General features: G+C 50.6%; 1 protein-coding gene and 1 pseudogene across 2 annotated transcripts; one reads left to right on the top strand and one right to left on the bottom strand.

Annotated features, from left to right (window-relative positions):
• The first annotated feature begins 13,495 nt into the window (after positions 1–13,495).
• On the top strand, positions 13,496–14,870 carry LOC310890683 (olfactory receptor 14J1-like; annotated as a pseudogene). Its single transcript has one exon. The product of its transcript is annotated as an olfactory receptor 14J1-like (transcript).
• A 5,861-nt stretch (positions 14,871–20,731) lies between these two features.
• LOC310890628 (olfactory receptor 14C36-like) lies at positions 20,732–22,186 on the bottom strand. The gene has a single exon (XM_083852939.1). It carries the CDS (start codon positions 21,771–21,773, stop codon positions 20,811–20,813), a length of 963 nt encoding a protein of 320 aa, XP_083709065.1. The 5' UTR covers positions 21,774–22,186; the 3' UTR covers positions 20,732–20,810.
• Positions 22,187–27,353: the final 5,167 nt, after the last annotated feature.

The following is a 27,353-nucleotide window of genomic DNA, read 5'->3' as shown; positions in this document are numbered from 1 at the left end:
GGGCAGATCTCTGGAGGGCATTATTAATAAGTTTGTTAATGTTAAACAAATCCTGAAACACATTCAGGAGACATCACAATAGGAACATGCTGGTTTGACCACCACAGAGGTATTCAAAGCTTTGAAGAGTTAGTGTAAATGTCCTGGAGGAGAAGGAGGAGGTGAAGGAGAAAGGGAGAGTGAAGAAGTGGGCAAAAGTGTCCCCCCATTGCCCTCTCGGTGTCCTTATCTACCAGCTCTGGGGGCTGAGTACCAGGGGAACAAATGGTCCAGCTGATAAAGACTGAGGCAAAGAAGTCATTAAGTAACTCAGCCTTTTCCTCATCACTTCTCAGTAGGCTTCCTCCCACGTCCAATAGAGGTTGAAGACACTTCTTAATCTTCCTTTTCAATTTCTTATATATTAATAAAAACTTTTTTACTGTCTTAGAAACTAATAGCCAGACTGAGCTAGACTAGAGCTTTAGCCCTTCTGAGCTAGAGTAGAGCTTTAGCCCTTCTAACTTTGCCTTGCACAGCCTCACAACATTTAGGACACCGCTCCAGACAAAATGAGAGCATGCGCGAGAAGGAAGCACAGAAGTGGAGCCTGGCAGCCTTCCATCCCCTGCCCTTCTGTGACTCTGTGCTGCAGTTCCATTCAGGTGGTTACTCCTGTATTATCCAAACTTTCCTGCAGCTCCTGATGCTGCTGTCTTGTCAAATATAGCACAATTACGGTGAGTCATCTGCATACAGACATTAACAGCTGACAGAATGGAGCGTCTGTCTAGGGGCAAATTGAGAAACTGCATGAATTTGCCTACAGAAACCTCTTGACAGCCACAGGAGGAGTGAGGTTGTGCAATGGAGGAAGAGCAACCCCACACATCAGGGCAGACTGGGACCCTGCTGAGTGAGCAGTGCCCAGGAGGAGGAGGGTCTGGGCACCACGAGGGATGCCATACGAGCAGTGGTGCTGCTCCCCAGGAACCAGGCCAGCTTCCTACAGAGCTGCCTTACGAGGAGCATGGCCACCAAGAAGATCTGAGTTATCACACTCAGCTCAGATCTGCTGTGACACCACAGGGACAAATGTCTACATCCATCAGGGAAAGATGTGCAGCTTTGAGAGTGCCTAGGTTAGCCTGTTGTGGAGAGCAGCAAGGGCTGTGACAAGGCTGAGAGTCCCAACAGGACCCAGGTCTTTGTGTCCATGGCTCTGGCTGTTGTCTCTGCCACTGAGGCCTAGGAGGAGACAGCTTATCGTGAAAGCACCAGGGCCTCATTGACTCCTCGCCCCCACCCATGAACCAGGCAGGGCTCGTACCATTCTCCTGCACTTGGCCATGCACATCCCCATCTCCTCCTGCCCAATGAAGAGCCCTGAGCAAGGTGTGACATGAACAGATCTCCCTTCCAGGGTTCCAGGGGACAAGGCCTGGTCCTTTTCTTCAGTGGAACACATCCAGATTTCCTACACATCAGGGTCACCTTCACATTGTCTTTCTCTCCTTGTCCTCCCTGCCTCCAATGCTCTGCTCTAACGAGCTCCAAGGGAGGCTGTGTCAGGGCTGGCCCTCAGGGGGACACTGCAGGAAACTTGCCTCTGACTTGGACTTGTTGAGAGATGTCTTCAATTGTCTCTCAGTGCCTGAGGTTCGTGGGCTCCTCACCAGAGCCCCCCGAGGGGGGATTCTAATGCCTTGGGCTGGGCGTGTGAGCTGGGCCGGGCTTGTGGGACAGAGAGAGCTCGTGGCAAGAGGGCCCTGGTGCAGAGAGACAGCTGTGCCCAGGAGCAGCTCCTGTGCACAGCGCAGCAGGGCTGGGGGCTCTGACTGCAGCTGGCATGGGGACAGGAGAGAAGGAGAGAGGGCTTGGAGGCAGTTGGCAGTGGGAGGATGCTGAGAGCTGCCTGCAGGAGAAATCTGCACAGCCCTTGACAAGGTACGTCTCTGGCTGCAGGGCCATGCAGCTGCACGTCCTGGAAGGGTCTCCTGCTGGGTCTTGTTTCTGGGAGAGCAGTGAGCGATGTAGTAAGCTTTGGGAGTCCTGCTGGATGGCACTGTGAGGTGAGGAAGTCTGGCAGAAGCCCCTTGGATTGCCCTAAGCCAGGTGCCCCTGGTCAGACAACAGCAGGGTGGCCCAGCCTCCTTCAGGCACTGCGGGGGATGCAGATGGGATACTGGGATACCTCAGCTTGCGGATATTCATTTCTGTCTGTGGGGTGTTCTTCTGGTCTGCAGGCTGGTCTCCAGCAGGATGCAGCTCTCTCGTGGCATCCTTGTGTTATCCAGGTGCCCCAAGGAGAAGACACCTCCATGCTTAGGCCATGTCCGTGGTGCTGGACGGCTGTCAGTTGGCAGCTGGAAGGAGGCGTTTCCACCCCTGGTTAAGAGGGAGGAGCTGAGATCCTGCTGAGACCCCCAGAAATAAGGTGAGAATTCTGTCCAGATGCACTGGGACTGAGGCTTCTCTGCTTTAAGCAGTCTCCACTTACTGGGAAACACAAGAGTGTGATTGTTGTCCTGAGCATAAGAATATTTGCCTTGCTCTACACTGTGGTTGGATGTGTTCTCTGCAACAACACTGCAAAGTTTATGGATTTCATAAGTGGACTGAACTCGAGTTTCCCTCGTGTTCCTGCTTCCAGCCAGCTTCACAGCAGGAAAGACTCCTCTGGAGCCCACAGCAGTCCCTGCTCCCAGTGCCACTCTCAGAGAGCATCAGCTGGGACTCAAGTCATGGAGCTGCAGAAAGGTTCTCCTGCGAAGAGAGAGGCTTGGGATGAGAGTGCTCTAACACCTGCAACAGCTTTTCCTCAGAGAAGTCTGTTCTAACCTTTTTCTGCCTTCTTCTTTTCAACAGACAGCTGTGCCCCATGTCAGAAAATGCCCAACAGCAGCTCTGTGAGCGAGTTCCTCCTGCTGGCATTTGCAGACACGCGGGAGCTGCAGCTCCTGCACTTCGGGCTCTTCCTGGGCATCTACCTGGCTGCCCTCCTGGGCAACGGCCTCATCCTCACCACCGTCGCCTGCGACCACCGCCTCCACACCCCCATGTACTTCTTCCTCCTCAACCTCGCCCTCCTCGACATGGGATCCATCTCCACCACTCTGCCCAAAGCCATGGCCCATGCCCTCTGGGACACCAGGGCCATATCCTATCAGGGATGTGCTGCCCAGGTCTTCTTTTTTGTTTTCTTGATTGGAGCAGAGTATTCCCTTCTCACCATCATGGCCTACGACCGCTACGCTGCCATCTGCAAGCCCCTGCACTACGGGAGCCTCGTGGGCAGCAGAGCTTGTGCCCAGATGGCAGCAGCTGCCTGGGGCAGTGGCTTTCTCAATGCTGTCCTGCACACAGCCACTACATTTTCCCTGCCCCTCTGCCAAGGCAATGCTGTGGACCAGTTCTTCTGTGAAATCCCCCAGATTCTCAAGCTCTCTTGCTCAGAGTCATGCCTCAGGGAGGTTGTCCTTCTTGCAGTTAGTCTCTGTTTAGCATTTGCATGTTTTGTTTTCATTTCATTTTCTTATGTGCGTATCTTCAGGGCAGTGCTGAGGATGCCCTCTTCTCAGGGCCGGCACAAAGCCTTTTCCACGTGCCTCCCGCACCTGTCTATTGTCTCTCTGACTCTCAGTACAGCCATGGTTGCCTACCTGAAGCCCTCCTCCAACTTTTCCTCATTCTTGGACCTCGTGGTATCGTTTGTGTACTCGGTGGTGCCTCCAGCAGTGAACCCCCTCATCTACAGCATGAGGAACCAAGAGCTCAAGAATGCCTTGTGGAAACTCTTTGGATACATGCTTCTTCAGCATCAGTAATCTGCCTAAAATACTAACAGGACCCACAGGTTATCTGAAAAAAAAAAATCTCTTGATACAATAGCTTGATATTCTTTTATTTGTATTGTTATTATTTCCTAGAACTTGAGATTTTGATTTAATTCTATTTTTGCCATCCTGTCTATTAATTGTTTTATTTACTTTCACCCAGTCATCTTATATTCTTACAGAACAAGGCTTCCGGTGTGGAAAAGTCAATAAAGAAGCCATGAGGACTTTGCTGGTCTCAGCTGCCATCTCTTCACACCTTCTCTGGAGCTGGGGAAGCAGTGCCTGCTTGCTGGAGGGGCTCAGGGCCAAGAGCCCAGCTGCCACATGGAGGAGCAGCCCCGGGGGCCAGGTAGCAGCACAGAGCTCTTTGCCCAGAGTGAGTCACACGGTGCGAGCTCCCTTGGCTGACAGAGTGGACAGCCTGAATAGCACGGTCTCCTCTGAATGGCCACCTTTGCTCTATTATACTATTTTCTGAAACTTTTTTTTTTGTTTTAATTATTTTTATTTTTTTGGTGGTTTTACCCTGCTAGGTACCTGAACTCCACCAGAACTACTCTATCACTCCCCCCCCCCCCCCCCCCAGTCCCCCCCAATCAGAAGAGGAGGGGAAGAAGAAAAGAAAAAACAGTTCATGGGTTGAGATATGGATAATTTAATTCAAGGAAGAATAATTGTTAAGGTACAGTTATTATTAAGGGAAAATTAATAATTTAACTACAGGGGAAAACAAAACAAAACAAAACAAAAAACAAAAACAACAACAACAAAAAAAAGCAAAGGCCGTATGGAAGCACAGAAAGAAAGGAAATAAATTACTCTCTACTTCCCACCAACAAGCGATGCTTGACTATGTCCCTGAAGGAAGGCTTCAATACATGTAGCCATTGTTCAGGAGCACAGAAGTTTTCATAACGAGCCCACCCTTCCCGCCTCTTTCCCTTTTTCCACCTTTTATTGCTGAGTGTGACATCATATGGTATGGAATATCCCTTTGGTTGGTTTAGGTCAGCTGCCCTGGTGATGTCCCCTCCTCGCTGTTTGCCCACCCCCAGCCTGCTGGCTCTGGGGGGGTTAGAGGGAGTCCTGATGCTGTGCCAGCACTGCTCAGCAGCAGACACAACACTGGGGTGATATCAGTGCTGTTCTAGCTGCAAGTGCAGAGCACAGCACTGTATGGGCTGCTGCAGGGAAAGGTAACATCCCAGCCAGACCCAGTACAACCTCCACCCCTTATTCCATAACATTAGTGTCACACTTAGGTCCCACATACTGTAGTATATAAGTATTCTCATCACCATTGTTCCTTGTTCTTTAACAGATTGATAGGTAGGTACATCTTTTCATTCTATAGGTCTCTCTCAAAAAATGTTCATAAGAACTGTTGATAATTTAGTCTTCATCTGCCAAAGTGGTCACTCAGGGCAGGCAGAGTTGGACGCCTGGATGCCAACACTGGCTTAGCTCAAGTCCTTGTTACACTTGCCTGGTTCCTTGCAAAGCTGACCTGTCATTGATCCTGCAGCATCTTCCTACCACATGTAACTTAGATTACAGGTTAGTTTTCTCCCAAGGTTAAATCTCCTTGAGGCATGCACCTGATATCCCCGTTCTTTTGCATCACTCACCAGGTACACCCCGGTTCTTAGTCGAAGACAATCCCACGAGTGGTTTTGCCTTTTCCAGAGGTAGGAGCAACCAACACTGCCTTCCCCATCCACCTTCCTACATGCACTATGGGGACTTTAGCTCCTCTCACCGTGTGTAGGGTTTTGTTTCAGCAGGACCAGGATGGTTGTCGGACCCTCTGTTGTTGACTAGCCAAGTGGTCTCTGGTAGATTTATGTCCCATTGTTTCCATGTCCCAGCACTCAATGCTCGTAACATAGTCTTTAACAGTCCATTGTACCTGTCAACCTTCCCAGAAGCTTGTGGGTGATAAGGGATGCGATACACCCACTCAGTACCATGCCTCTTGGCCCAGGAGGTGACCAAATTGTTTCGGAAGTGACTCCCATTGTCAGACTCAATTCTCTCTGGTGTACCATGACGCCACAGCCCTTGTCTTTCCAGGCCCAAGATAGTGTTTCGGGCCGTGGCATGGTTTACTGGATAAGTTTCCAGCCACCCAGTAGTTGCTTCTACCATGGTAAGTATTTAACGTTTGCCTTGGCGGGTTTGTGGGAGTGGTCCGATGTAGTCAATCTGCCAGGCCTCACCATATTGAAATCCAAGCCATCTCCCCCTATTCCAGGGAGACTTTACCCTCGTGGCTCGTTTGATTGCAGCACAGGTCTCACACTCATGGGCAACCTGTGTAATGACCTCAATGGTTAGGTCCACCCCTTGATCATGAGCCCATCTGTATGTGGCATCCCTCCCTAGATGTCCTGATGTTCCATGGGCCCATCGAACTACAAACAGCTCACCCTTACATCCCCAGTCCAGGTCCACCTGAGCTACTTCAATTTTCAAAGCTCCATCCACTTCTTCGTTGTCCTGATGTTCTTCGGTGGCACGATTCTTAGGCATGTGAGCATCTACATGACGTACCTTTACAGCCAGGTTTTCTACCCAGGCAGCAATATCTTGCCACAGGGTAGTAGCCCAGATAGGTTTACCTCTGCGCTGCCAGTTGCTCTGTTTCCATTGCTGCAGCCACGCCCACAGAGCATTTGCCACCATCCACGAGTCAGTGTAGAGATACAGTACTGGCCGTTTTTCTCTTTCAGCAATTTCTAGGGCCAGTTGTATGGCTTTCACTTCTGCATACTGACTCGACTCGCCTTCCCCTTCCATGGCCTCCACGACTCTTCATGTGGGACTCCACGCAGCAGCTTTCCATTTCCGATGGCTCCCTACCACACGGCAGGATCAGTCAGTGAACAACGCATACTGCTTTCTGTTTTCTGGCAACTCATTGTATGGTGGTGCCTCTTCAGCATGGGTTGCCTCTTCTGTCGGCACTCCAAAATCTCTGCCCCCCGGCCAGTCCGTGATCTCTTCCAGGATTCCTGGGTGATTAGGTTTCCCCATTCGAGCCCGCTGTGTAATTAGCGCTATCCACTTACTCCACGTAGCATCAGTCGCATGGTGTGTAGTGGGAATTTTCCCTTTGAACATCCGATGTAACACAGGTAGCCGTGGTGCCAAGAGGAGCTGTGCTTCTGTACCCACAACTTCTGAAGCAGCTCGAACACCCTCATATGCCGTGAGTATCTCTTTTTCAGTTGGGGTGTAATTGGCTTCTGATCCTCGATAGCCCCGGCTCCAGAAACCCACAGGTTGACCTCGAGTTTCTTCTGGTGGTTTTCTGCCAGAGGCTCCAGGTGAGGCCATGCTCCCCAGCTGCAGTGTAAAGTATGTTTTGCACAGCTGGTCCAGTACGGACAGGCCCAAGGGCTACTGCACGAGCTATTTCTTGTCTGAGTTGTTCAAAGGCCTGTTGTTGCTCAGGGCCCCACTCGAAATAGTTTCTCTTTTGAGTCACTCAATATAGAAGACTCACAAGCTGACTATAGCCTGGAACATGCATTCTCCAGAATCCCACAAGGCCTAGGACAGCTTGTGTTTCTTTTTTGCTAGTTGGCGGAGACATTGCTGTTCTTTATTGATCACATCCATCAGAATATAGCGACGTCCATCCTGCCATTTTACCCCCAAGAACTGGATTTCCTGTGCAGGTCCCTTGACCTTACTCTGTTTAATGGCAAAACCAGCTTTCAGGAGAATTTGGATTGCTTTCTTCCCTTTCTCAAAAACTTCTTCTGCTGTGTTGCCCCACACGAGGATGTCATCAATGTACTGCAGGTGTTCAGGAGCTCCCCCTTGTACCAGTGCAGACTGCATCAGTCCATGGCAAATGGTAGGGCTGTGTTTCCACCCCTGGGGCAGTCAATTCCAGGTGTATTGGATGCCCCTCCAAGTGATGCTAACTGTGGCCTGCATGCTGCTGCCAAAGGGATGGAGAAAAATGCATTAGCGATATCAGTTGTGGCATACCACTTGGCTGCCTTTGACTCTAATTCATACTGAAGTTCTAGCATGCCGGCACTGCAGCACTCAGCAGTGGCGTGACTTCGTTCAGGCCACGATAGTCCACTGTTAGCCTCCACTCGCCATTAGACTTTCGCACTGGTCCTATAGGACTATTAAAGGGTGAGCGAGTCTTGCTGATCACTCCTTGACTCTCCAGCCGATGAACCAACTCATGGATGGGAATCAAGGAGTCTCAGTTGGTGCGATATTGCCGCCGGTGCACCGTTGTGGTAGCGATTGGCATCTGCTGTTCTTCAACCTTCAGCAATCCTACAGCGGAAGAGTCTTCTGAAAGGCCCAGCAGGGTAGACAGCTGCCTAATCTTCTCTGTGCTCAAAGCAGCTATGCCAAAAACCCACCGGTACCCTTCTGGATCCTTGAAGTACCCTCTCTTGAGGTAGTCTATGCCAAGGATGCATGGAGCCTCGGGGCCAGTCACAATGGGATGCTTTTGCCACTCATTCCCAGTTAGACTCACTTCAGCTTCCAATACAGTTAATTGTTGGGATCCCCCTGTCACTCCAGAGATACAGATGAGTTCTGTCCCTTGGTAGCCCGATGGCATTAAGGTACATTTTATGCCAGTGTCCACTAAAGCTTTGTATTCTTGTGGTTCCAATGTGCCAGGCCATCGGATCCACACAGTCCAATAAATCCGGTTATCCCTCTCCTCTACCTGACCAGAGGCAGGGCCCCTCTAGTCCTGGTTGGAGTATCTGCCACTTAATTCTTGCAAATGAGAAGCAGAGGTCCCTTCATCAGGGTCAAGAATAACATCAGCTTTTCTGCTGCCTCTGGGGAACTGCCCAACAGAAACTGGAGCAGCATTTTTCTTAGAAGCCCCTCGTCTTTCTGCTGTATTTCCTTTCAGTTCAGGTACCCGAGCAGCTAGGGTTGAAGTAGGTACACCATCCCATTTCCTCATATCTTCTCCGTGGTCATGCAGATAAAACCACAAGGTGCCACATGGTGTACATCTTGGATACTCTCTCTCTCGAACAGGAAAATACAGATTCTTAGTGGCTGAAATATCACTCCATCTGGATGAGGAGGGATATGCTCTTTCTATGAGGTGGTCAAGTCTTTCGGACAGTTTCTCCACAGCTGAGACACAGGCCCGTAGCGGAGCAGAGAGATTGCCTTCATATTTCTGAATCTGGCAGGACATAGTATACACTGTTGGTCCCATCCCCTCATCCCACTGAATTCCTGCCAGCGTACTGGCATGTGATGATGGTGCACTCCGCACCAATTTACGCCACATGGATGTTGTGCATTGGACTTCATTAGGATCTTGAGGTGTCTGGGCATTGTCCAAATCACTATAAATCATCTCCAGAACAGCTAATTCCCGCAGATGCTGGAGACCTTCATCCATAGTGGCCCACTTGCCTACTTGATATACAATATCTTCTTTATGGGGACACTTTTCTTTCACAGCTGCCAGGAGTCTCCTCCAGAGGCTGAGAACCTGTGTCCCTCTCCCAATTACTTTGTCAATGACCCTTTCTCTAGAGAGGGATCCCAGCTGCTTGGCTTCATTGCCTTCTAATTGTTGGCTATTGGCCCCAGCATCGAAGCAGCCAGGTGAGGATGTGTTCACCTGGGTGTCGACCATAATCCTTTCGTATTTCTCGCAACTCACCCAGGGATAGGGATCGAGTGGTTTCTGATTCCTTTATGATTTCCATCTCTTCTTCCTGCTGTTTTTGTGATGGCTCTGCTTTAGAGGTGCCTGCCTTCTCCCCTTCTCCCTCCTTCTTAGGAGAGGCTTCTTCCCTTGCTAAATGAGCTGACTTCCGTTTCCACTGTTTTGACTTGACTGTGGGGGCGACTGATACCATAGTCGGTTGATCCTCTGGGTCAGCCACAGCATGTGTTATCTGGTCATCAGATTCAGAGACTTCCTCCCTCTCCTCAAGGTGCTGGATGATGTTAAACAGTGTTTGATAGGAGTAAGCCAGGACCCAGCACAATGCTGCAAGCTGTCATTCTCCAGCATTATCAGGGTCAGGGCATACGACTCTCAAACATTCTATCAGGTTTTTAGGATTTTCCACTTGTTCAGGGGTGAAGTTCAAAACTACTGGAGGAGACATCCGTGACAGGTACCTGCCGATATCCTCCCACACACCTTACCACCTGCCACAAGACTGTTTCGGGACAGATTCCCGGGTAAGCTTTCTAAACAATCGACTAATCTTAGAGAGAAGAGGAAACCCGTTATTCCAAATTAGAAATAGCAATATATGGGTTACACATGGATATTCAAAATACTCAAAAACTGTTGTAATTAGCACACTGTGAAAGAAGGAGGAGGTACCATTCCTCATATTATTCATAAAATGACTTCCAGATGAGGAAAAGAAGGCAGTGTAATTCTGAATATTCTCTAAAAGACAGTTTCCATGAGACCCAAATGATAACAGTGCAGAGCCTGAATGCCAGATTAAACTCAAGGCCAGTGCTTGGCAGCACAGCGAATTTAAAAAGACGAACACAGATTGTAGCACATTCTCGGATCGGATATAGAAGAGGAAGGAGAACATGACACGGATTGCATGACACATGACCAAACAAGCCAATATTAACAGGACACTGAACATGGTGACTAGCAAGTAAGTGTGTTAGTTGTAAGCGTTTTAGTCAATTCTACTGTTATCTCAACCCTTCGAGCCCCACGTTGGGCGCCAAAAAGGACTGTGGTGGTTTTACCGTGCTAGGCAGCTGAACACCACAACCGCTCTCTCACTCGCCCTCCTTAGATGAGGAGGGGAAGAAGTAAAGGAAAGACCAACTCATGGGTTGAGACAAGGATAATTTAATTAAAGGGAAAAAAATTATGAAGGAAAAATTATTACTAATTAAACAATTTAACTAAAGGGAAAAAAAAACAGGGAAAGGGGGAAAAAAATGACAAGGAAAGGCTGTGTGGAAGTGCAGAGTAAAGAAATTACTCTCTGCTTCCCACAAAGGAGCGATGCTTGACCACGTCCTTGAAGCAGGACCTCAACGCACGTAGCCGTTTTTTGGGGGGGCAGACGTTTTTGCAACGAGTGCCCACCCCTCCCCTCTTCTTCCTTTTTCCACCTTTTATTGCTGAGTGTGACATCACATGGTATGGAATATCCCTTTGGTTGGTTTAGGTCAGCTGCCCTGGTGATGTCCCCTCCTCACTGTTTGCCCATCCCCAGCCTGCTGGCTCTGGGGGGGTTAGAGGGAGTCCTGATGCTGTGCCAGCACTGCTCAGCAGCAGACACATCACTGGGGTGATACCAGTGCTGTTCTAGCTGCAAGTGCAGAGCACAGCACTGTATGGGCTGCTGCAGGGAAAGGTAACATCCCAGCCAGACCCAGTACACCTTCCACCTCGAATCAACTGCCCCAGGGCTGGAAACACAGCCCTACCATTTGCCATGGGCTGATCCAGACCCGCCTGGAAGAGGGGGAAGCTCCTGAACACCTCCAATACATTGATGACATCTTCACATACGGCAACCTAGCAGAAGAAGTGTTTGAGAAAGGGAAGAAAATGTTCCAAATCCTTCTGAAAGCTTGCATTGCCCTAAACCAAAGTAAGGTCAAGGGACCTGCACAGGATATCCTGATGCAGGCTGGCTAGGTTCAGGGGGACTGCTGCCTGGGGACGGGCTGGGCATCGGTCAGTGGGTGATGAACAATTGCATGGTGCATCACTTGATTTATACATGTGATAATAATAATAATTGTTCTTATTGTTGTTGTTTTTCCTGTTATTATTGTCTCTTCATTTTATGTCCTTTTAAACTGTCTTTATTTCAACGCAGGAGCTTTTGGGGGCTGAGGGTGAGCTAACAGCTGTGTGGTGCTGAGCTGCCTTCCAACTTAAACCACAACACTATGTTTGACAACCACACTCTAATGGCACAAATCACATTTCTAAAATCAGTCTCGCCTGTGTTCAGAGAGGAGCAGTCGGGGATGACTTCAGCCTGTTAGAAGCACCACAGCCCAGCAGAGACCCTGCTGCCTTTGGGAGCTGTCAGCCCTGAGGCCTTGGGAACACCTCGAGGGAGCCCAATGGCACAGAGCAAGCGATGCCATGGTCGGGTGCTGTGCTGCTGAGCTGGGCCGGGCTCCTGGGCCCAAGGCGAGCTCGTGGCAAGCGGGCAGAGCTGCAGAGAGACAGCTCTGCCCAGGAGCAGCTCCTGTGCACAGCGCAGCAGGGCTGGGGGCTCTGACCGCAGCTGGCACGGGGAGAGGAGAGAAGGAGAGAGGGCTTGGAGGCAGTGAGGAGCGCAGCAACAGAGGGCAGCGTGTGGCAGGACAGGTCTGCAGGCTCTTGGCACTGTGAGTCTCTGGCAGCAGGGCCATGCAGGTGGGGTTGCCAGAGGGGTCGTCTACAGCTGGCACATCCGATGGCTGATAGCATCTGTCAGGATGGGTCTCTCCCTTTCTCCAGCGAGGAGTAGAAGATGCTTTAGTGAATGGCATTTATAAGGGAGCATTTGAAAGGGAAGACTGAGGACTGGTTAATCTGAGATTTTTGGATTCTCTACATTCAGATTCTTGCAGTGGAGGGGAATCTGAGTGCATCTGAGCACATAGACTGTGGGATGGGGTCTGTGAGCATGGACAGGGAGGAGACGTGGGGACACAGAAGCGGCTCCCAGCAGGGACACGGGCAGGCAGCATGGACATGGGCAGGAGGTGAGAGGGATCTGCTGCCAGAAATGCTGTGCGAGGGAGGGCTCAGGCACCTCCCTGCCAGCCCCTGCAGGGCAGGCGCCTTCCCTGGGACACCCCCTGCTCTCCTGTGCCACCAGCACAGCCTCTGCCCTCAAATCCCCGCTGTCCCCAGCAGGAGCTGCCTCCTCTGCAGGCAGAGCTGCAGCCCAGGAGGGTGTGCTGAGTGTCCGTCTGTCCCTCCCTGGCCTTGCCTCCCCTGGCAGCAGCACGCTGCCATTCCTCCTGGCTTCTCCACCTGGCCGTGCTGCTGCTGCTCTTGTTCCCAGGCTGCCTGGGGATGGGGGTTTCACCTGCCCATGGAGTGAGCCCTTGGGGTGCTTGGGGGAAGGGGAGTACGGGGACAGGGTGAGGGGTCTGGAGATGGGCAATTGGAGCCTGGATTCTTCTGCTCTCAGCAGCATCCAGGTTTTTTTCAGGTGCACTTCTGAGTGCAACTGTCTTGTAGATCAAAGAAATGGCAGCAGAGGGCAGCTGATAGCAGAACTGATCGACTTAGGGCCTTAACACTCTCTCTTAAAGGACTCTGGGCTGTAAGGGTACAGTCCCTTTGTCTCTGAGGATTCACAGGGTCTTACTTGGAGTGCAGGAGAGATGCCTGGACTTCTGACTTAAAAGCAGGCTTCAGGTGTCTTGGGGCAGCTAGAATAAAACATACGAAATAAAAATAAAAATCCCAACAGCACTCCTGAGCAGTTGGTCTGAATGTGAGCCAAACTGGGGCAAAAGTCTTTGATACTAGCAGAAGAGTAAATCTGAGATGACACCAAATTCCTCTTTATGTCTGGCTGTAGGACAGGACTGACTCTTCCACTGCCCACAGCAAAGTCTCCTGCTCCCAGGGACACCCTAAGGCAGGACCAAGTAGAACTCAGGAAAGGGACCTGCCATATGCCTGCCTGGATGTGGAATCATTTGGGGAGGTTTAAATGAGAAACGGTAGGAGTTTTCCTCTGCTAAGTGGGTTGTACATTATTAATGTCTTTCTATGCTTTGAGCAGAACCTGATGCCTCTAAACAGCAGATGCCCAACAGCAGCTCCATCAGTGAGTTCCTCCTGCTGGCATTCGCAGACACGCGCGAGCTGCAGCTCCTGCACTTCGGGCTCTTCCTGGGCATCTACCTGGCTGCCCTCCTGGGCAACGGCCTCATCCTCACCGCCGTAGCCTGCGACCACCGCCTCCACACCCCCATGGACTTCTTCCTCCTCAACCTCGCCCTCCTCGACCTGGGCTGCATCTCCACCACTCTCCCCAAAGCCATGGCCAATACCCTCTGGGACACCAGGGCCATCTCCTACCAAGGGTGTGCTGCACAGGTCTTTTTTTTTTCTGTTCTTTACATCAGCAGAATATTCCATTCTCACTGTCATGTCCTATGACTGCTACGTTGCCACCTGCAAGCCCCTGCACTACGGGAGCCTCGTGGGCAGCAGAGCTTGTGCCCAGATGGCAGCAGCTGCCTGGGGCAGTGGCTTTCTCAATGCTGTCCTGCACACGGCCACTACATTTTCCCTGCCCCTCTGCCAAGGCAATGCTGTGGACCAGTTCTTCTGTGAGATCCCCCAGATCCTCAAGCTCTCCTGCTCAGATGTTTACCTCAGGGAAGTTTGGGCACTTGTGTTTAGCGTTTCTTTAGTCTTTGGTTGCTTTGTTTTCATTGTGTTGTCCTATGTGCAGATCCTCAGAGCAGTGCTGAGGATGCCCTCTGAGCAGGGCCGGCACAAATCCTTTTCCATGTGCCTCCCTCACCTGGCTGTGGTCTCCCTGTTTGTCAGTACTGGCATATTTGCCTACCTGAAACCCACCTCCATCTCCTCCCCATCCCTGGACCTGTTGGTGGCAGTTCTGTACTCAGTGGTGCCTCCAACAGTGAACCTCATCATCTACAGCATGAGGAACCAGGACATGAAAGCCACACTGAAGAAAGAGTTTCTGGTGGTAATATTTACTTAGCTTTTTTATTTATGTATTTATTTTATTTAGATAGATTAATTGGCTATCTCATTTTTCTAGTTTTATTCAAGTTCATTTCAGGCAATTTTTGAGCTTTATATATAGTAATGTTTGTAATTTGTATAGTATTGTTTTTATATTTAATATATTATATAGTATTGTTTTTATATAATTTTTATAGTATTGTTTGTAATTTTGTTTGCAGTTAAATATTTGCTTTCATTCCTCTTTTCCAGATGACCAACCCTCTGTTCGACCGAGATTTTCTCTGTAAACATGTTTATTCCTAAGTGACATCTGGCCTCAATTGTTGCATCTTGTTAGTAAAATGAAGTTGCTCAGTGCTCAGGGCTCCTCTTCCCAAACTGGAGTGCAGAAGACGCTCAGGAAGTGCCAGACTCAAGGTCTCACTCTTGTGCTTGGGTGCCACCTGGACACAGGGACATGAGGGCATGGGGTGGGGGGTGAGGGAGCCAGGGCTGGACTGAGTCGTCACTGGCAGATTCCCAGTGCCCCTGGAGGCCCTGACCGGTCAAGAAGCAGCTTCCTGGGATTGAAACGTGACAGGGCTGGCGGCATCAGGGAGGTATTGGGAGCCACTAGGATACCCTAAGGGTTCTCCTGGGATGCCGTGTGCCTTGTGTTGGGTGGGCAGCGAGTGGGTCTTCACAGTAAAGCTAAGCCAAAGGATGCACGGGCTGATGGGAGCTCTGCAATGCCAGGACACACAGCGAGGCCACAGCACAAAGGTCTCAGAGTCCTTCAGTGAACAGTAGGAAAGGGCCAAGACTGGGTGACCAAGCAAGGGCAGGCGGGTGGGGAGAGGTGGGCAGGGGCTGGGCTGGGCTGGGCAGTGCCCGGCAGAGGGCACCAGCAGCGTCAGGGAGCGGTGGCAGCATGCAGGGGAGGGCTCCCAGCAGGGCTTGGTGCTGCAGAGCCAGGGCTGGGGAAGGGAGCCCAGAGCTGCAGGGGCAGGGGACAGGAGGCCGCTCGGGGCCCTTGTTGGCCTGGGCAGAGCAGGAAGGGGGCCCAGGGCATTCGTCCCCTCACCGCAGCCTGCCACGACCTGCATGGCGCTCACGCAGTGTCCAGGGCCAGGCTCTGCGCCGTGGTGCGCAGGGAGAGGGCAAAGCCTCTCTGAAGAAGAGGCTGAAACTGAAAAAGGTCCCTCCACTGCCCCGTGGTGTGACAGGGCCAGGGTAGTACAGGTTACCTTTATAGGATTTGCATTGGTAATGGCACAAAAAGAGAGTTCCTTCACCAGTCATGTACATCCTTCTTCATGTTAGGACACAACTCAACGTCCTTCACTCTGCTTGATGTCATGGATGAACTGGATTAGGTCTCCTTGATTACTCTGAGGCACAGTGCAGTGCTTTTTGCCTTCTGACACTCCAGCACAATATGTGTGACTTTCCCTTCCTCTGCGCATTGGCCTGACAGGTCACTTCACATTTTTCACTTTCATATCCCTAGTTGGAAGGGGATGATTTCCGAAAGTGGGGCAAGCTGATGGGTTCTGGCTCAGCCATTTGAAGCGTGCTATACTTGAGTTTCTCAGCCTGAATTTGCTAAAGATGACTGAGGATGGTAAATGGATGTTCAAGTGTCTCGTAGGAATAAGGGGTATCACGGGTTAAGTAGGAATAAGAATATCATGGGTTTCCAATGGCCATTTCAAATCTAGATCAGTCCCAGGAACACACTGAACTAGGATGTTGTCTTTGAAGGGGTTTCCTGTGCTGGGCTGGGCTGCAGTTACAGGGACAAAGACCACTGCTGGCAGTGGAGGTGCCCTGGGAACTCCACTGTGCTCCACCTGATTTTCCCAAAAGGCTCCGGTCTCCTGCAGGTCTTTTCTGACATCTGCCGGCCCATGGAAGTGCCTCAAACACAACGGGGCCACAGGAGGTTTTCCCTGGTTATGCTTATGGTCAGACAGCAAAGCTCTGCCTCAATACCCAGTAATTTTTTTAGTACTTAACTAATAAAACAACTACTCATTAGCTCAAATGATTCAACCCCTTCCATTAAATGTCTCACGAAGAAGATCATGATGAAATGTGAATTTTCAGGATGTATATACATTGCGGGAGAAGAAATCCTGGTGTTCACCTGTACTTGCATTGTCATCCCTTTGTCTATAATGGTGTGCTCCCTCATCTTCCAGGCACAAAACCTGACTTGATTACACAGACCCTGCTGAATGTCCCCTTTCCAGCTGCCTGTCTGGACCTATGCACTTCCCATGGTTCTCCTGCTTTGCCCTCCCCTTACTCTTTGATCATTCAGACCGCTCTCACCAACCCAGTTGCTGCTTTGAGTTTCAGTGAGTTCCAGCTCGCCCATCTCTCAGCAGTCGGTCTAACGGTTTCCTTAGCAAGAAACTCATCATTTATCATTGAATTACTATGATATGGATTAATATTAACACTACTATTTAAAATTTCCTATTAATCAGTGTAAAAAACATCTTGAACCGTCATCCCTTTGGGAAGGTAAACTTCACTGGAGGCCAAAAAAAAAGGAACTTGAACTTTTTTTTTTTTTAAATTGCAGCATGATTTCCTGTTGCCTCTTTTTAAATAGGAAAAACCCTGCTCTTCCTACGTAAGCAGGGCTTTAAAGGAGTAACTGTAGACCAATATCTATAGGAAAATGATGTTCCAAACTGAAATGCAACAAAATTCAGCCTTCAAAATGAGGAAAGATTTTTATTAGATGCTCTTTAAAATCTTCCTCCTTAACTACACCATGAGAGCTCTCCAATTAGCTCTACAAGTTTTGAAGACATGAAGAAAACCGTGGGAGAGATATGGCTGCTTAGGCCTTTCTCTCTTTTAATGAGTTCAGTGGTGTATTTTGGTGCTGAGTCAGTGAAACTTGGGTACTGAGAGGAGAATGATGCAACTGCTTGAAAAAGTAAAGTCAGAAGGAAAAGTTGAAGTGACTTGGAGTATTAATGGGCCCCACTGAGGGCTGTTCTTAACAAAGCCTCCCCAGGGACTTGTTAGGGCAGATCATTGGAGGCCATGATTGCAGACAGGCAAAGCGCTGTGCTGAGAAAAGTCTTGGTTGGTTTTGGTGAAGCAGAAGGGCCAAGGCCTGACCCCAGCCACTGGGAGGGGAGATCCTGCAGCCCCACGTCTGCCTCAGGGCTCTTCTTGGGGTCTGTATGATGTGGTGGGCAGTGTGATGCCACGAGAAGAACTTCATTAGGACACCTCCCCACCCCTGCACAGGGTATCAAGGAAGCAGTGAGGCCCCATTGCAATGACTATATCTCGTCTCCTCAGAAGCTCTAGCCAAAGGGACAAAAACATTAGGGCTGTTGGGGCCTTCCATTCCTGCCAGCACCCTCTGACTTCTCCTCTGCAGGCTTTCCTATGCTGTCCCACACTTTGCCCTATTTCCTTGAAGTCTGCAGACACCCATCTCTGTCCACCAGCTTGCTCTCATCCCAGCATTTCCATCATCTCACCCATGTCTCGTCAACACTCACCAGCTGTTCCTTGAAACACAAAGCCTTGGTGTGATCATAAACTCTCTTTCAGTGACCTCTGTCACCACGGCAAAACCATTTGAGGGACATTTCTTCCTCTTCATGGCCAGTGCCACCCTTCCAAGGTGCAATTCGTGGCAGTTTTTTCTCTCCTGCTCTTTCCTACTACCAAGGAAAGCTCCATCAGGGTGGAAACCACTCCTGAAGCAGGCATCCCAATCCATCAGGCTCCTTGCGGCCTGTCAGCCAAGCACACAGAAGTCACCTCACCAGCATCTTCCAAGGCCTGGGCCTGCTGCTGGCCTTGCAGCTTCTTGGCTAGACACAGCCAAGCCCTGTGCCTCCTGCTGTCCAGTCCTGGCCTCAAGCAGAAGGGACAGGACAAGCCCTCTGCGGGCCTTCTTTCTGTCTGGGTCCTCCTGGGGATGGAGGCAGAGGGGATCCCACAGGCAGCATGCCAAGCAGGGGCCTTCTGCTGGCCTAGCAGGGCCACTGGCAGATGTCGGCCCCAAAGTGCACATCCCAGCGAGAAGCCAAGGGTGACCTGCCACCTGCAGACACAAGGGACCTCACAGTCCGTTTGTGTGACACGTTCCTGCTGCTGCCCTATCAGCTGCAGAGACAGAAGTGACCTCCCAGTCACTGCCCCAGTCCCATTCGTCCTGCTGGGGCAGGAGATCCTGAGGCAGAGCTGAGCTCAGCAGAGCATTCCCACCCATCTCCTCCTTGTGACCCACAAGCTGATCAGATCCATGGCCCCTCACATCCATCTCTGAATGCCATGGGACTGCACGGCAACCTCATGGTTCCTGACCTGCCTCAAGGGGCCCAGTCCCTAAAGATAAGGTTTAGGAGAGGCTTTCAATGTGAAGAGGTTAATACACAGGAGGACAGGGTTTGGATGTTAGTTGTTCATGTATGACATTAGGGACTACGGCGAACCTTTCCGGGTGAGAGCTTAAGTGAATATTGAGTGGGAGGGTTTGGTGTTGGGCTTGGGGTGTCAGGTCAGTTGTTAGGGTATGTGCAAGCTCTTTGCTTTAGTGTTTTGTTTAGGTCTACAAGAAGACTTGGGTTAAATAGAGCGTTTTAATGCTTGTGTTAAAGGCAGGCATCAGGGTGAGCAAGAGAGTAAAGGTAAGGGAAAGATGTTATGGACTTATTTTGGCTCAAGGGATATTGTAGACAAAAATTAGAGCAGTGGATTCCTGTCAGGGTGTGGAGTGGCATTTAGATTTGGGTATTAATGTTACAGGTTAAAATAGGGTAAGGGCCTCACATGACTGCTTTAAGTCTGTGTTATGGTGGGATCGACATTACCTGAGCATTCTTACCTATCCAAAATCATTAGCTTCTGCTGGCCAAGCTCCTCTTCCCTCCCCCAGATCTCACATCTCTCCTGGTCAGGCTTCTCCTGACTTCCCCATATCAGTCATCTACTTAGGGGCAGCTTTCTGATGGCTTTCATGAACTCAGAGTATCTGTCTCACCTCTGTTGGCTACTCTGCTCCTGAGAAAGAATCAGCTCCCAAGCCAGCATGGAGAAGGACACAAAGGCTGTAGAAGCACCCTGCACAATGTGCCCAGCAGCTCTGCACCACCACAAAAGCAGCCCTGAAGGATGAGTTCAGGCAAAAGCTGAAACCTCTGACATGACAAACCCTATTCAAGACCTCTTCCTCTATGGGGCCTACCAGCTACTTAGGAAGAGAGGATCTCACAAACTGTGTGCAGAGCAGATGCATCTGCTGGCCTATCATGGAGACCAGCAGATGTGAGCCTAAAGGCACAGATCCCAGCCAGGAGCCAAGGGATGACCTGTCAGCTGCTTCAGAAAAAAGTCACCTCACCAGCCACTTAACAGCCATTAGCTTCCTGCTGGACTTGGAGCTTCGGAGGCACCACTGAGCTCATAATACCACACCTACAAAACACCCCCTTTTTGGCCCAGAATCTGCCCAGGTAGAAGAGATCTGGTTGTGACCCTTCCAGCCCATGGCACAGCTCCTGGGCTCCCAGCCTCTCTGACACACAGGAGCCAGTGCCGTGCCAGTTCGGGGAGGTGCTAGGGCAGGAGGGACCTTGCAGTCAAATCACTCGCCAGACTCCTCTGCTGGGGCTGCTGCGTGCCCTGGGGCTGCAGAGCTCTCCTCTGCCTGCTCACAGCAGATTGAGCCCTTGAGCTGTGGTGAGTCCACCTTGGAGGAGATCCCCCCTTAGGAGGGAAGTGCTGCAGCGCAGGCCGGCTGTGCCACTGCCGTGCCCACTGCCTGTCCCTGCCTGCAGTCCCAGCACAGCCCCACAGCAGCACTGGCACCAAGCTACAGGAGCAGCCGGGCCTGACCCCACCAGCAGGGCTCAGCACCAGAGGGGGGCAGTGGCAAGAGAGCAGCTCGGCATGCCCCAAGCGCTGGTGCTCCCTGCCCGTGCTGCTGGGATGGGACTCTTTTCTTCTGCAGCCCTGCACATGGCACTGCCCCTGCAGAGCCAGAGCAGCTCTCAGAGGAAGGACGTCACACAAGGAAGGCAGTGCAGGCTCCTTTCTTTTATTTAAATTCACAGAGGGCCTGGCTCTTCATATAGAGAACCTCTGAGCTATACTCGACAGGTAAATACAGTAAAAGAAATGAGATGAATCATATCATTTTAATGGGCAGCTTTAGATGTATTAAAACAAAGAAGGTCCTGTAACGAAAACACTCATAAGTACACAAACACACACAAAAATAATTATATATATAATATTCGTTGTTCTTGTAGTCATTGATATTACTAGTCATCTGCAGAGGTAGAATGGAAATTTATTGCTTCTGAAACACATCTAGTCACTAATTTCCACAGCGCTTGCTTAAGCTCCTTGTTCCTCATGCTGTAGATGAGGGGGTTCAGTGCTGGAGGCACCACCGAGTACAGAACTGCCACCACCAGGTCCAGGGATGGAGAGGAGGTGGAGGGGGGCTTCAGGTAGACAACCACAGCAGTGCTGACAAACAGGGAGACCACGGCCAGGTGAGGGAGGCATGTGGAAAAGGCTTTGTGCCGGCCCTGCTCAGAGGGCATCCTCAGCACGGCCCTGAAAATCTGCACATAGGACAGCACAATGAAAACGAAACAGCCAAAAGCTAAAGAAACACTAAACACAAGTGCCCCAACTTCCCTGAGGTAGGCATCTGAGCAGGAGAGCTTGAGGATCTGGGGGATCTCACAGAAGAACTGGTCCACAGCATTGCCTTGGCAGAGGGGCAGGGAAAATGTAGTGGCCGTGTGCAGGACAGAATAGAGAAAGCCACTGCCCCAGGCAGCTGCTGCCATCTGGGCACAAGCTCTGCTGCCCACGAGGCTCCCGTAATGCAAGGGCTTGCAGATGGCAAGGTAGCGGTCGTAGGACATGACAGTGAGAACTGAATATTCTGCTGATATGAAGAAGAGAAAGAAAAAGACCTGTGCAGCACATCCCTGATAGGAGATGGCCCTGGTGTCCCAGAGGGCATTGGCCATGGCTTTGGGCAGAGTGGTGGAGATGCAGCCCAGGTCGAGGAGGGCGAGGTTGAGGAGGGAGAAGTACATGGGGGTGTGGAGGCGGTGGTCGCAGGCTACGGCGGTGAGGATGAGGCCGTTGCCCAGGAGGGCAGCCAGGTAGATGCCCAGGAGGAGCCCGAAGTGCAGGAGCTGCAGCTCCCGCGTGTCTGCGAATGCCAGCAGGAGGAACTCGCTCACAGAGCTGCTGTTGGGCATTTTCTGACTTTGGACACAGCTGCCTGTTGAAGATGATAAAGGGAGAACAAAGTTAGTACACACTTCTCTGAGGGAGATTTATTGCAAGCCTCACAGCACCCACCATCCTGAGCCACTCTCTTTGCAGGAGAACCTTTCTGCAGCTCTCCTGCTTGAGCTGCGGCTGGTGCTGGCTGAGAGTGGCACTGGGAGCAGGGGCTGCTGTGGGCTCCAGAGGAGTCCTTCCTGCTGTGCAGCAGGAGGGAGGCAGGAACATGGGGGAACTCAAGTTCAGTCCATTTATCAGGTCAATGAAATTTGCAGTTCTGTTTCGAACAATGCACCCCAATGCAGAACAGAGCTGCAGATGCCACTGCTGAACACTCTTGTTCCCAGCTGCCCTGTGTCACCCCTCTGTGAGCTGCAGGACTGTCCTGCTCAGGTGTTTCCCTGAGAAGAAACTGGAGACAGCTGAGAGCAGAGAAGCCCCAGTCCAAGTGCATTGGGATAGAATCATCACCTTGTCTTGCATGAGCAGGATCTCAGCTCTTTCCTCCTATGGGAAGGTTTCTAGAGCAGTGGTCACCTCCAGTGTTTTGGACATTCACCCCTGAACAACTGCAAAATCCTAAAAAGCTGGCAGAATTCTTGAAAAAAAGGTGTCATGACTCTGGCAGTTCCAAAGTGACACAAATCACTGTAGCATGCTGGGGTCCTGCTTGTGCCTATCGAGCTGCAATTGATGCTACTATAGCTCCAGCTCCAGCTCCTGCACCCGCTCCAGTTCCAGCTCCTGCAGCCGCTCCAGATCCTGCAGCCGCTCCAGCTCCCGCATCTGCTCCAGCTCCAGCTCCTGCAGTCTCTCCAGCTCCTGCAGCCGCTCCAGCTCCAGCTCCCGCAGCCACTCCAACTCCTGCAGCTCCAGCTCCTGCAGCTGCTCCAACTCCTGTGGCTGGGTCAGAGAAACGAGCTGTAGCAGTGCAAGTTGACCCCGCAGAGGGTATTCCAACCCCTGTGGCAGACCCTGTGTCTGGGTCAGAGAAACGAGCTGTAGCAGTGCAAGTTGCCCCTGTAGACAAGGTGAAAAAATGGTATAGAGGCTCAGGTCGTTTAGAACGCAGACAGTCTTCTGTTAGGTCTGGGTATAGAGAAGATGAGGCTGGGCCATCAAATGTGCAGGAGACTGAAGATGAGGATGAGGATGTCGAAAAATCAACAGTAACTACCCGGACTCTATACCAGCGTGAGCTACGAGATGTGCGAAAAGATTTTGGTCGCTGTATAGGTGAGCAGCTTGTCACCTGGCTGCTCCGGTGCTGGGACACCGGAGCCAATTGTGTGGAATTAGAGGGCAAGGAAGCCAGGCGGCTGGGATCCCTTGCTAGGGACGCAGGCATTGACAAAGCAATTGGAGATGGAGCACGATCTCGCAGCCTCTGGAGGCGTCTCCTGTCAGCTGTGCAGGAAAGGTATCCCTTCAAGGAAGAACTTGTATGTCTACCAGCCAAATGGACCACCACGGAGAAGGGAATTCAGTACCTGAGGGAATTAGCCATACGGGAAGTAATTTATAAGGACCTAGACGATGCACAAACATCCACAGATCCAGATGAAGTCCGGTGTACACGACCCATGTGGCGGAAGTTTTTACAGAGTGCACCATCATCATATTCCAGCTCATTGGCAATACTAACCTGGAAAGAGGAGGAGAATCCCCCAGTGAATGAAGTGACTAAAATACTCCGGCAGTATGAAGGAAACCTCTCCTCTTCCCTGCAGGCCTGTGTCTCGGCTGTGGAGAAACTCTCTGAAGAGGTCCACCAACTTAAAGAGAATTTATCTTCCCCTCCACCTGAACGAACCAGTGTCCACCAGCTAAAAGAGAATACTTTGGAGAAACTTTCTGAAAAGATCCACCAACTTGAAGAAAGATTATTTTCCTCCCCACCTGTACAAACCAGTGTCTCAACTATTAGGGGTAAACGTTCATCTGTGCAAGGAAGACAATATGGTGGGCACACACACCGCGCCACCCTGTGGTTTTACCTACGTGACCATGGAGAGGACATGAGAAAATGGGATGGAAAATCTACTGCGACCCTAGAGGCACAGGTACGTGAATTGCAAAAGAAAACAATTGGGAAAAAGGGGTTCTCTGAAGTTTGCTGCTCCAACTTCCAGCAGGCAGTCCTTTAAACACAGAAACGAAGATTCTGACCAGGACTAGAGGGGCCCTGCCTCCAGCCAGGGGGAGGAAAGGGACAATTGAGTTTATTGGACTGTGTGGATTCGGTGGCCTGGCACGTCAGACGCACAGAAGTATAAGGCTTTGGTAGACACCGGTGCACAATGTACTCTAATGTCATCAAGCTATAAAGGGCCAGAGCCCATCTGTATTTATGGTGTGACGGGGGGATCCCAGCAGTTAACTGGATTGGAGGCTGAGGTGAGTCTAACCGGGAATGAGTGGCAAAAGCACCGTATTGTGACTGGCCCAGATGCTCCGTGCATCCTTGGCATAGACTATCTTAGGAGAGGATATTTCAAGGACCCAAAAGGGTTCCGCTGGGCTTTTGGCATAGCTGCCTTGGAGACAGAGGACATTAAACAGTTGTCTACCTTGCCCGGTCTCTCAGAGGACCCTTCTGTTGTGGGGTTGCTGAGGGTTGAAGAACAGCAAGTGCCGATCGCTACCACAACTGTGCACCGGCGGCAATATCGCACCAACCGAGACTCCCTGATTCCCATCCATAAGCTAATTTGTCAACTGGAGAGCCAAGGAGTGATCAGCAAGACTCATTCACCTTTTAATAGTCCCATATGGCCAGTGCGAAAGTCTAATGGTGAGTGGAGACTAACAGTGGACTATCGTGGCCTGAACGAAGTCACGCCACCACTGAGTGCTGCAGTGCCGGACATGCTAGAACTCCAGTATGAACTGGAATCAAAGGCAGCCAAGTGGTGTGCCACAACTGATATCGCTAATGCATTTTTCTCCATCCCTCTAGCAGCACAGTGCAGGCCACAGTTTGCTTTCACTTGGAGGGGAGTCCAATATACTTGGAATCGGCTGCCCCAGGGGTGGAAACACAGCCCTACCATTTGCCATGGACTGATCCAGTCTGCGCTGGAGCAGGGGGAAGCTCCTGAACACCTGCAGTACATCTATGACATAATTGTGTGGTGTGACACTGCAGAGGAAGTTTTCGAGAAAGGGAAGAAAATAGTCCAAATCCTTCTGAAGGCCGGTTTTGCCATAAAACAGAATAAAGTTTAAGGACCTGCACGAGAGATCCAGTTTTTAGGAATAAAATGGCAAGATGGACGTCGTCAAATCCCAATGGATGTGATCAACAAGATAACAGCTATGTCTCCACCAACTAGCAAAAAAGAAACACAAACTTTCCTAGGTGTCGTGGGGTTTTGGAGAATGCATATTCCAAATTACAGTCTGATTGTAAATCCTCTCTACCAAGTAACCCGTAAGAAGAATGCTTTTGAATGGGGCCCTGAGCAACGACAAGCCTTTGAACAAATTAAGCAGGAAATAGTTCATGCAGTAGCCCTCGGACCAGTCCGAACAGGACCAGATGTAAAGAATGTGCTCTACACCGCAACCGGGGAGAATGGTCCCACCTGGAGCCTCTGGCAGAAAGAACCGGGGGAAACTCGAGGTCGACCCCTGGGGTTTTGTAGTCGGGGATACAGAGGATCTGAAGCCCGCTATACTCCAACTGAAAAGGAGATATTGGCAGCATATGAAGGAGTTCGATCTGCTTCGGAAGTGGTCGGTACTGAAGCGCAGCTCCCCCTGGCACCCCGACTGCCGGTACTAGGCTGGATGTTCAGAGGAAGGGTCCCCTCTACACATCATGCAACTGATGCTACATGGAGCAAGTGGGTTGCACTGATTACTCAGCGGGCTCGAATAGGAAACCCCAGTCGCCCAGGAATCTTGGAAGTGATTATGGACTGGCCAGAAGGCAAATACTTTGGGATATCATCAGAGGAGGAGGTGGTTCGTGCTGAAGAAGCCCCCCTGTACAACAAGCTACCGGAAAATGAGAAGAAATATGCCTTGTTCACTGATGGGTCCTGTCGTATTGTGGGAAAGCATCGGAGATGGAAAGCTGCTGTATGGAGTCCTACACGACGAGTTGCAGAAGCTGCTGAGGGAGAAGGTGAATCGAGTCAGTTTGCAGAAGTGAAAGCCATTCAGCTGGCTTTAGATATTGCTGAATGAGAAAAGTGGCCAGTTCTCTATCTCTATACTGATTCATGGATGGTAGCAAATGCCCTGTGGGGGTGGTTACAGCAATGGAAGCAGAACAACTGGCAGCGCAGGGGCAAGCCCATCTGGGCTGCGGCATTGTGGCAAGATATTGCTGCCCGGGTAGAGAACCTGGTTGTAAAGGTACGCCATGTACCTTTGATGCTCATGTGCCCAAGAATCGGGCTACTGAAGAACATCAAAACAACCAGCAGGTGGATCAGGCTGCTAAGATTGAAGTGGCTCAGGTGGACCTGGACTGGCAACATAAAGGTGAATTATTTATAGCCCGATGGGCCCATGACACCTCAGGCCATCAAGGTAGAGATGCAACATACAGATGGGCTCGTGATCGAGGGGTGGACCTGACCATGGACACTATAGCACAGGTTATTCATAATTGTGAAACATGTGCTGCAATCAAGCAAGCCAAACGGTCCAAGCCTCTTTGGTATGGAGGACGATGGCTGAAATATAAATATGGAGAGGCCTAGCAGATTGATTACATCACACTCCCTCAAACTTGCAACGGCAAGCGCCACGTACTTACAATGGTGGAAGCAACCACCGGATGGCTGGAAACATATCCTGTGCCCCATGCCACCGCCCGGAACACTATCCTGGGCCTTGAAAAGCAAGTCCTATGGCGACATGGCACCCCAGAGAGAATTGAGTCAGACAACGGGACTCATTTCCGAAACAACCTTATAGACACTTGGGCCAAAGAACATGGTATTGAGTGGGTGTATCACATCCCCTATCATGCACCAGCCTCTGGAAAAGTTGAACGATACAATGGACTGTTGAAGACTACACTGAAAGCAATGGGTGCTGGGACATTCAAAAATTGGGATACACATTTGGCAAAGGCCACCTGGTTAGTCAATACTAGGGGATCTGCCAGCCGAGCTGGACCTGCCCAATCAAACCTGTTACGCACTGTAGAAGGGGATAAAGTTCCTGTAGTGCACGTAAGAAACATGTTGGGTAAAACAGTCTGGGCTACTCCTGCCTCAGGAAAAGGCAAACCCATTCGTGGAATTGCTTTTGCTCAGGGACCTGGATGCACTTGGTGGGTAATGCAAAAGAATGGGGAGCTCCGGTGTGTACCTCAAGGGGATTTGATACTGGGTGAGAATAGCCCATGAGTTGAATTGTAGTATGTTAATTATTATATAATACTGTATGTCATCACTACCATGATTGCTATATATCATAGATGAAAATGGTGATTAATTAGAATGTATTGGAAAGAGTGTAACCTGAGCATGACATAAATGGTATGGAATAAGGGGTGGATATCTGTACTGGTTCCAGTTAAGACAGAGTTA

Source organism: Anser anser (genome assembly GCF_964211835.1).
Source record: "Anser anser genome assembly, contig: HAP1_SCAFFOLD_32, whole genome shotgun sequence".
NCBI classification, from domain to species: domain Eukaryota; kingdom Metazoa; phylum Chordata; class Aves; order Anseriformes; family Anatidae; genus Anser; species Anser anser.
The sequence above is the reverse complement of the archived record's forward strand: the minus strand, read 5'-3'. Positions and strand labels throughout refer to the sequence as shown.

Bases quoted from the DNA above. Each gene is read 5' to 3' on its own strand.
- LOC310890628 (XM_083852939.1), bottom strand. From the start codon at position 21,773: ATGCCCAACAGCAGCTCTGTGAGCGAGTTCCTCCTGCTGGCATTCGCA.